The sequence below is a fragment of the Grammomys surdaster genome, unplaced genomic scaffold, assembly GCF_004785775.1.
Source record: "Grammomys surdaster isolate TR1022 unplaced genomic scaffold, NIH_TR_1.0 131, whole genome shotgun sequence".
Lineage (NCBI taxonomy): Eukaryota > Metazoa > Chordata > Mammalia > Rodentia > Muridae > Grammomys > Grammomys surdaster.
In genome coordinates this window covers 3,611,224-3,621,699 of record NW_021604589.1, presented here as the reverse complement: position 1 = coordinate 3,621,699, position 10,476 = coordinate 3,611,224, and the positions used below count along the sequence as shown (strand labels likewise).

Sequence of the window (10,476 nt, the reverse complement as noted above, 5' to 3'; positions counted from 1 at the left end):
AGAGAGAGAGAGAGAGAGAGAGAGAGAGAGAGAGAGAGAGAGAGAGAAAGAGAATACAAATTAAGAAAAAAGTCATGAAATTTAGAGAGGCAGGTCATGGGAGAAATTAGAGGGAAGGGGAAGGGGAAGGGGTGGAAATGATGTAAATATAGTATACATATGCGAAATTCCCCTCCAAAAAATAGTATTAATAACTGAATTCTATTAAGATTATAGGTGTTTTCTTTTGCTTGTTAATGTCTCTGTCTTCCAAACAGTCTTTCCATTACCAAGATCACATCTATTTGTAGTCAAATAATTACAAAGCTTCTCATAGTGCTTATTCTATCCTTGACATTATCCTAAATTCTCTTTATCCTATTGAAATTATTGGAAGGTGGTTCAGGGTTTAAGAGTAAGGAGCCATCTCAAGTATCATGCCAAATACCATTGGATTCATGTTAGTTCTAAAATTTACAGTGGTAGTCATTATAAATAGGAAAAAGATTAAAGACACTTGCAGTGCATTTGGCATAATTCTAACACCTCTTTGGATATTTTAACTTTGCACAGCACATTTACAAATTTAAAGAATGCTGCTCTGCTGAGCATTGATGGGGTAGATACTGCTGATAAAATTACACATGGCCTGAGGTCATTGTTTCTATTTTGGTCAAGCTTCAAAAATGGCATATATAGCTTGATCATGCTAGCCCTTTTTCTCCTGGGAATACTTTTATTCCTGCTCATCATGTTAAAGCTTGACTTTAATAACATCAACATTTTGGCAGCCAAAGTACATGGCTTGAACCTGAAAATGGACTCCCAGACAGAGTTATTAAATTAACAGGCTGGCAAGCCAAGGAAGGGAAAGATTCTGTACAAAGGCTTATCAACCTAATATAAAAGTGTATTGTTTTCGATAATGCATATTCCATGACAGGTAAGGAAGGAATTCTTGGTAGCATGACCTAAGACAGGCTCAGTCTTGTTTATGAAATAAAAAAGGGGGAAAGATGGAGTCCTTTTGGGGCTGCTTGGCAAGAATCTGACATGGAACAAGGACAAGGAAATGGGCTACTGGCAGGAATATGACATTGGCCAAGGAAAAGGAAGTGGGCTTCAGGCAGGAAACTAACATTAGGCTAGAACAAAAAAGTAATTTCAGATATAAATCTAAATATTACGCTAGAACAAAGAAGTAATTTCAGACAGGAATCTACATTTTAGGCTATAACAAGTAGGCTTCAGATATGAAAATGACTTTGGGCTAGAACATAGAAGTTGGTTCAGATATTTTAGTCATCCTGATAAGCCCTTAGAAACAGTGATCATGGGAGTATTCATGGAATTTTGTTTATTGCATTGCTTGTTCTTGGACTATTTGTGTTTATTATCTTGCTTGTTCTTTGACTACTTATTTGCATCTATTGTATTCCTAGTTCCTCAAACTAGAACTGACCTTACTACTGGCATGTATTTAAAATAGTATAAAAGCAAAATGAGAGGGAGGGTGGGATATGGGTGTTCTAGGGAGATGAAATGGGGAAAGGGGATGACATATGAAATGTAAATAAATTAAATATCCAATAAAAAAAGAAAAAATTATTTTCTTCACAAAACTACTCTGCAAGATTCTGTGGTACTATGAGAGTTCCTATTTGATAGCTGAGGAATGGAAACAGTGAAATGAAGCAACTTGGAGATGTTATCAACTTTCCTTAACAAAGTACTTCCTCCTCACTCTAGACCAATGGTTCTCAACCTTTCTAATGCTGTGACCCTTTGATAAATTTCCTCATGTTATGGTGATCCACAATCATAATTATTTCATAACTAGTTCATAACTGTAATTCCCTACTGTTCTGATTCATAATGTAAGTATCTCATATATAGGATATCTAATATGTGACACCCATAGGTGTTGTGACCCACAAGTGGAAAACCCGTGTTCTAGACTTTGTACTCTTGTTCTATGTGCTGCTACTAACTTTATAACTCAAGAGATTATTTTTGTGTCGTTCCTTAATGTAATTCACCCAAAAAAATCAATGTACCAAAGACAATCAGATCTTTGGGGACAAGGACGCTCACAGCATCAAAATCTGTAGCCAGAGAAGTGTAATTGAAAATAACCTAAATGTCTTATAACGTGTCTACACACTGGAAATGATGAATTAGAAGAAATTTAAATGCCATGAGAAATCCCATAAATATCTAAAGGAAACAGAGGCTATAAGCCATGCAACTTTAAGAAACATATTATGTGTGATTAGAAAAGAAAAGAAACACAGTAGTCAATACTGGGTTTCCATTTGAATCTTGGCTTTCAAGTTTTAGTTTTGTGCCTTTAGGTAATAATTTAACCCTTCTTTACTCCAGTTTCCTTTTTGGGAAAGGGGATAATCCAAGTGTTAAAGATTTAACAGTTATATACATATATAATACTTAAAAGCATAGCTAGCAAGTACTTAGAAAAGATAAAGAAGACAAACTTAGTAAGTAAACTCACAACAACTAAAACAGGATAGTACACATTCTCCTGGCAGTTTGATAAGTGTCTTAGGAAATCTAGAATCTGTAATGTTAAAGTACTCCTACTTGGTTGCCCCTGAACCATACAAATGTGTATAGAGATGTTGATCCTTGCAATGCAGTGGCAGTCACAAGGCCCCTCTCTCTATTCTTGGCCATAGTCTCATCTGTCTCATATTTAATGTTCTAAGTGGTACTAAGGCATGATTCTTGTACGTGTTTTTATTTTAATGTTATAGCACTTTGTATTGGTATCTATTTATGAGATATACTATGATGTTTGGTAATTTATTTTTAAACTCAAACTTGAACCTAAAGTCCCACAGGTGCTGAATTGACTACTATTGTTGACTTATACACCTGATCCTGATGTGATATTGTGATTCATGTCTATATTAAGGAATGGTCAACTCATAGTAATTAGCACATCCACCATCTTAAACTTTTACTATTTCTTTCTGGCAAGTTGATCCAAAATCCTTTTTTTCTGGCTGTTTTGAGATATATGATACACTGTTGTTAATCATGTTCATCATACTGTGCTACCTAAAATTAGATGTAATTCCTCCAATAATAGCATTATATCTGTTTACCCACCTCTTCCAGTCTCTGGAAGTTTCTGTGAAATAAACTTTTTCTACTCTCAACTTCCATGAGATAAACACTTTTAGATTCCATGTGTGTAAGATGGTGTTTCACTTACGATAGTGTCCTCCAGTCCCAACCGCACAATTTCAGTATACATTCTTCTATTGGTAGACATTTGTTGCAACACTAGTTGCAGTAGCCTTCTAAAGCATAGAAAATAAAAGAATAGAAAATCCTTGACCATTACATGTATAGAATTAGGTTTTCCCGAAAGCCTTCATAGCTTTCTTTTTTCTGTCTCTCTCTCACCCCATCCCATTCTTCAGGTCTCTTACGTGAAAGCGATTGACATCTGGATGGCAGTGTGCCTTCTGTTTGTGTTTGCTGCCTTACTGGAATATGCAGCAGTGAACTTTGTCTCCAGGCAACATAAGGAGTTCCTACGTCTCCGGAGACGACAGAAGAGGCAGAATAAGGTAGAATTGTCTCTCAGTACAGTCACTGGAGCTTGGGGTGGTTAACCAAGCAGTATAACTCAAAAAAAAAAAAAACACATGAGCAGGAATATGAACTTAATTCTTGTCATAATTACTCCTCAAGCAAGTCATTTAAAATGTTGGGTAAGGTTTGAGTAGATAAAATTACAAAGCATGCAGTTAAACTCGAAATCCAGGAAAATACATTTAATATAAATAAATCCAAAATATTACATGGTATATATATGCTTAAATTATTTGTTGTTTATATGAAATTCAAATCTTACTGGGCTCTCTGATTTTTATCTGACAATTCTAATCAGTCATATAGATTCAAACTGACAGTCATTTTACAATCTTGGTTAAATAATGATAATCGTTATATGTGTAACTGTGTATGCATAACCAGTTTGATGTTCTCCATCAGTTAATCTGTATTTATATCAGTAGTTCTCAATCTTCTTAACTCTGTGACCCTTTAATACAGTTCCTCGTGTTGGGTTGACCCCCGCCCGTCATAAAATTATTTCATTGCTGCTGCATAACTGTAGTTTTGCTACTATTATAAACTGTAATGTAAATATCTGATATACAGAACATCTGATATGCAACCCCTGTGAAAGAGTCATCGTCACCCAAGGACTGAGAATCTCTGCTTTATGTGAACAATGAGCTACACGGGCACACTCCATGCTGGATTTCAGTTGGGTTAATTTCTTTGATCTCAGCTTTTGCACAGAAACCTTAATATTTACCTCATTGAGAGGTTTACATTTGAACTTTGTAGTTCAATATACCCAGTTTAGTAGGTCTCAGACTTGCCTGCACATTAGAATCACTTGAATACGCTTCAAAACTGCCAATCCTTGGCTACAATCCACCACCAATTACATTCCTATTTCAGGATGGGGCTCAGTATTTTCACAGCCCTCAAGCAATTCCAATGTGTGGACATATTTGGAAAGTAAGCTTTGGTTTATAATCCCAGCCCCATGAAGGATACCAGAAGCATTGTACCTGGTTTTCTGTCTCCGAAAGAATCATGGCTGCTGATATAGAAAGTGTTATCGTCTATAACAATACCACTATCAAAATTTAATGTAGACCACATGGACTGCTCTGCAAAATCTGCCCTCCAAGACCTCTTAAGTTAAACCTGCTGGTGAAAGTAAATCAAACAGTGACTCATGGTGTTATGCTGGAATTTAAAAATGTGCTTAAACCCTATTTCTTATAAATACCTAGATATAAACTTCAGACATTGTTAGATGCTGTTTACTTTGAGGAGTCTGTATGTGTATAAGTTTCTTGTATCCTGGCTGCATCCACCAAAGGTTTTTAAAAGCACTCCAAAAACATATATTGCTGGATCACCTGACTTGGCTACGTTTCAGAAAATTTTATCTATCCAGGCTAGGAACACACACACACCTTTTCTCATCCTTTTTTCTTTTTGCTTTGTTTTTTATTAATCATTTTTATTCATTTACATTTCAAATTATATCCCCTTTCCCAGTTACTCCTCCACCAAACCCCAAAACCATCCCCCCAAACCCCTCTACTTTGTCTCTATGAGAGTGCTCCTCCACCCATTCACCCACGCCCATGACTCACCCCTCTAGCATCCCCCTATGCTAGAGCATCAAGCCTCCCTCCCCTCCCCTCCCACTGATGTCAGACAAGGCCATCCTCTGCTACATGTGTATCTGGAGTCCTGGATCCCCCCATATATACTCTTTGGTTGGTGATGTAGTCCCTGGGAGCTCTGGGTGGTCCAGTTAGATAACATTGTTCTTCTTATGAGGTTGCAATCACCTTCAGTTCTTTCAGCCTTTCCCCTAGCTCTTCCATTGGGGTCTCCATGCCCAGTCTAATAGTTGGCTATATCTGAATCTGTATTGGTCAGGTGCTGGTGCTACCTCTCCAGGAACAGCCGTATCAGGCTCCTGTCAGCAAGCGCTTCTTGGCATCAGCAGTAGTGTGAGGGTTTGATGTCTGCAGATGGGATCCTTGGTCGGGTGGTCTCTGGATGGCCCTTCCTTCAGTCTTTGTTCCATTTTTTGTCCCTGTCTTTCCTTTGGACAGGAATATTTCTGAGTTTAAAATTTTGGGATGCATGGGTGGCCCCAACCCTCAACTAAGGGCATGCCTATCTATTGAAGGTGGTCTCTACAGTTTTTATCTCCCTTTTGTTGGGTATTTCGGCTAGAGTCAGCTCCTGGAAGCCTCTCACTTCCCTGGAGTCTGAGACTTTCTAGTGGCTACCCCAGTTCCCCATTTCCCTCTGATACATGTTTCCATTCAATTTCCTGATACTCTGTACTTCTCTCCTGTCACTTCCAATACTGTTCTTGTCCCCTTTTATCATACCCCTCCTCTTTCCCTTCTAGATCCCTCCCTCTAGCTCCTATGATTATTCTATTCCCTGTTCTATGTAGGACTGAAGCATCTACATTTTGGTCTTCCTTCTTTTTTTGTTTTTTATTGAATATTTTCTTTTTGTTTGTTTGTTTGTTTTGTTTTGTTTTTTCGAGACAGGGTTTCTCTGTGTAGCTCTGGTTGTCCTGGAACTCACTCTGTAGACGAAGCTGGCCTGGAACTCAGAAATCCGCCTGCCTCTGCCTCCCAAGTGCTGGGATTAAAGGTGTGCACCACCAATGCCTGGCTGGATATTTTCTTTATCTACATATCAAATGTTATCCCCTTTCCTGGTTTCCTCCCCAGAAACTCTCTATCCCACACCACCTCCCCCTGCTTCTATGAGGGTGTTCCCCCACCCACTCACAGACACCTGCCTCCCTGCCCTCCCATTCCCCTACACTGATGCATCAAGCCTTCACAGGACCAAGGGCCTCTTCTCCCATTGATGCCCGACAAGACCATTCTTTGCTACATATGCGGCTGAAGCCATGTGTCCAGCCCTACATTTCCCTGATGACTAAAGATGTTTAACATTTCTTTAGGTGTTTCTTGGCCATTTGTGATTTTTTTCAATTGAGAATTCTTTGTTTAGTTCTGTACCCCATTTTAATAGGGTTATCTGGTTCTCTGGGGTCTAACTTCTAGAGTTCTTTGTATATTTTGGATATTAGCCCTCTAGTGGACGTAGGGTTGTTAAAGATCTTTTCCCAATCTGTGAGTTGCCATTTTGTCCTATTGATAGTGGCCTTTGCCTTACAGAAGCTTTGCAATTTTATGAGCTCCCATTTGTCAATTGTTGATAATAAAGCATGAGCAGTTGGTGTTCTGTTCAGAAAATTTTCCCCTGTGTCAATGTGCTTGAAGTTCTTTCCCACTTTCTCTTCTATTACATTCAGTGCATCTGGTTTTATGTGGAGGTCCTTAAGCCACTTGGAATTGAGGTTTGTTCAAAGAGATAAGAATGGATCAATTTGCATTCTTCTACATGGACACCACCACTTGAACCAACACCATTTGTTGAAAATGCTGTCTTTTTTCCACTGGGTGGTTTTGACTTCTTTGTCAAATATCAAGTGACCATAGGTGTGTGGGTTCATTTGTGGGTCTTCAATTCTGTTCCATTGATCTACTTGCCTTTCTTTGTACCAATACCATGCATTTTTATCACTATTTCTCTGTAGTACAGCTTGAGGTCAGGGATGGTGATTCCCCCAGAAATTCTTTATTGTTCAGAATTGTTTTTGCTATCCTGGTTTTTCTGTTATTTCAGATGAATTTGAGAATTGCTCTTTTTAGCTCTGTAAAGAATTGAGTTGGAATTTTGATGGGGATTGCATTGAATCTGTAGATTGCTTTTGGTGAGATGGCCATTTTGACTATGTTAATCTTGCCAATCCATGACCATGGGAGATCTCTCCATCTTCTGAGGTTTTCTTTGATTTCTTTTCTTTTCTCTTCTTCCTTTCTTCCTTTCTTCCTTCCTTTCTTCCTTCCTTTCTTTCTTTCTTTCTTTCTTTCTTCCTTTCTTTTTGTTTCCTTCTTTCTTCATAGACTTGAAGTTCTTGTCATATAGATCTTTCACTTGCTTGGTTAGAGTCACATCAAGATATTTTATATTATTGGAGACTATTGTGAAGGGTGTCATTTCCCTAATTTCTTTCTCAGCCAGTTTATCCTTTAAGTAGTTGAAGGTTACAGATTTGTCTGAGTTAAAGACTGAAAGAACAGTAGAGTATAAATTTAGCAACACGATTAATAAACTCACTGTACTTACAACTGAAGTAAATATATACTTTTTAAGCACAGAGGGAACATTGGGTTAAGTTTACCATGAGCTGAACTGTAAAGCAAATCACAATGTTGTTCTAATTTGCTTTTCTGATGTTGTAATAAATGCATCAAATGAAAGCAACTTTGTAGAAGAAAGAGTTTATTTGGCTTTTACTTCCAGGACATAATTTATCACCAAGGGAAAGCAGGGCAGAAATCTAAGCAGGAACTCTAAGCAAAACTTACGGAGAAATGGTAGCCAGCTCATATTCAGTGAGCTTTCTTCTACAACCCAGGATTACATGCTTAGACATGGTGCCATCCACAGTGGCTGACCCAACCACCAGCCCCACACACCTATCATCAGTCAAGATATTCCCAAAGGCCAATCTGATAAAGGCAGTTCCTCTTGCCAGATGAGTCTAAATTTTGTCAAATTGGTAACAATTACCCAGCACATCCAAGAAGTGAAATCAGTTATATATAAATAACTACTAAATATGTGCTCTAATCAAGTGAACTCAGACTAAATATCAATAATAAAATAACTATAAAAATTTGAAAATTAGAAATGCTTCTAGGATCATCTCAGCTTTAAAATAGTTCTCAAGAGGAATTATACAATATTTTAATTAAAAGATCAACTATGCATATCAAAATATATTAATGGAAATAAAGCCATATTTAGCAAAAAATTCATACTTCAAAAGACTATTTTATAAAAACATATTTGTAGATCAATTATCTATATATCTATCTCATGAATATGGAATAACAAATGGGAAGTAAAACACAAAGTATGTAGAACAGCAAAATAATTGCAAGGACAAAACTAAATTAATTAGAAGAATGGTCCATTGAGTTTACTACATAGCTATGAATATTTCAGCTCAGTACCTAGAAATATACTAGAGTGTAGTAGTTTAGACATTAACTGTTTGGTGAAATGTTGAGAAATCAAAACTAAATTACCTGATAATTTATCATTCAAGAGAAGAGATAGAGCAAAATGAACTTTTGTATACCCTCGATTCTTGACATGAGACATGATCACACATCTCATCTGCCATGTATTCTTTCATTCATTTGTTGGTCATCTATTACTCTAAGCCAAGAAATCTGGGGTTGCAATGGAGAATGAGATAAAGAAGTGGCAAATGAAATTGTAGAAATAGGAGGTGGGAACTCCAGTAGGGAGAGAACAACTCTAGGATAGAATCAGGCATGCATAGGTAGAGATTCACCCTGAACTCTGAGGGAGATAGATGAAATTGAGGAGAAGTAAGCAGCCATGTGAAACTCATAGAATAGAATAGACAGGATAATTAAGTTATGAGCTAGTGGGGGAACAAGCCCAAGCATGTATTCATAAATAATAAGCCTCAAAGTCATCATTTCAAGACATGGGGCATGGGTGGAAAAGCCTGAAGATATAAAGATTAGTTAGGAAAAACTGTACATAAAAGATTATGGTGACTTTAGACTACAGTGTTGGTCTTGAGAATGGAGGGAGTGGTCAGATTTAACACTAAAGCATCCATTCTTTACTAACTACTGTGCACCAAACACTTTCTAGATATTTAGATTTCATTGTAAAACCGAATTCTTTGATGAAGCTCACATTATAGTGGTTATGACTTGATGGTGAAATCAGTGGGCCATGATGCTTTTATGTGAAGATGTGAGTAAAAGAAAGAAATGCAATATGACATAAATTTTTGGCTTAAGCAACTATGTAGTTACAACTGGGTAGTTATTAAATTAAGATGAAACTTACTGTAATAGATGCAAATTTAGAATTGAATTCCAGAATCATATTGACATGATCAGATTTAGATGCCTATGAAACAGCTCAGTAAAGTTGGCAAGCAATTAGATAGATGTCTGTGTTCATGAGAGGGATAAAACCTGGACAGTGATCAGGAAACAGATATTGTTTGAGCTCTGCAAAGGTGGGTGAAATCACCCAACAAGAGGATGGAAATAAAAATGTTCTGAAAATGAAGTACTCCATCACTTAGAAAGCATGTCTGGATGAGATTGAACAGAAAAATGAATAAAGGAAATAGTGGAAGATTTTAGCTAGCATTCACAATTGCCTTTATCAGGTGGGGAAGATGGAAGAAAAATATGTTCATGAAAGATTTTTTCCCTCAAATAGAAGATGAAAGAATATACTTGACAAAGGGTATACTCAAATGAAATGGAAGATATTAACTCCATGTTGAACAGAAAGCATAAATTGAAGAACAAATGTCTTTTTTAAATTTTTTTTTAATTATTATTATTTTTTTATTTTTATTGGATGTTTTATTTACATTTCCTATGTTGTCCCCTTACCTCATCCCCCACCCACCCAGGAACCCCCAATCCCCTCACCCCTCCTCCTTCTTCTCTGTGGATGTAACCTCTATCTACCACCCCCCCACTCCCACCTCCCCACCCTCAAAATTCCCACCCCCTGGGGCATCCAGCCTTCATGCGGTCAAGGTTCTCTTCTTCCACCTATGCCCAGCAGGGCCCTCCACTCTTGCTTATTCAACTGAAGTGCTGGATCCCTCCCTAAGTGCTCCCAGGCTGAAGAACAAATGTCTTAAGAAGTTTCAGAAGGAAAGAAAGAAAGAAAGAAAGAAAGAAAGAAAGAAAGAAAGGAAGGAAGGAAGGAAGGAAGGAAGGAAGGAAGGAAGGAAGGAAGGAAGGAAGGAAG

General features: G+C 37.5%; 1 protein-coding gene across 2 annotated transcripts in view; it reads left to right on the top strand.

Annotated features, from left to right (window-relative positions):
* The window catches only part of Glra2 (glycine receptor alpha 2), a 184,203-nt gene that overhangs the window by 135,094 nt on the left and 38,633 nt on the right, over positions 1-10,476 (top strand). For both annotated transcript variants that reach the window (XM_028762102.1, XM_028762110.1), the window contains exon 8: positions 3,429-3,578. In XM_028762102.1, the coding sequence (XP_028617935.1) occupies positions 3,429-3,578 (150 nt within the window). The remainder of the gene's footprint in view (positions 1-3,428; positions 3,579-10,476) is intronic.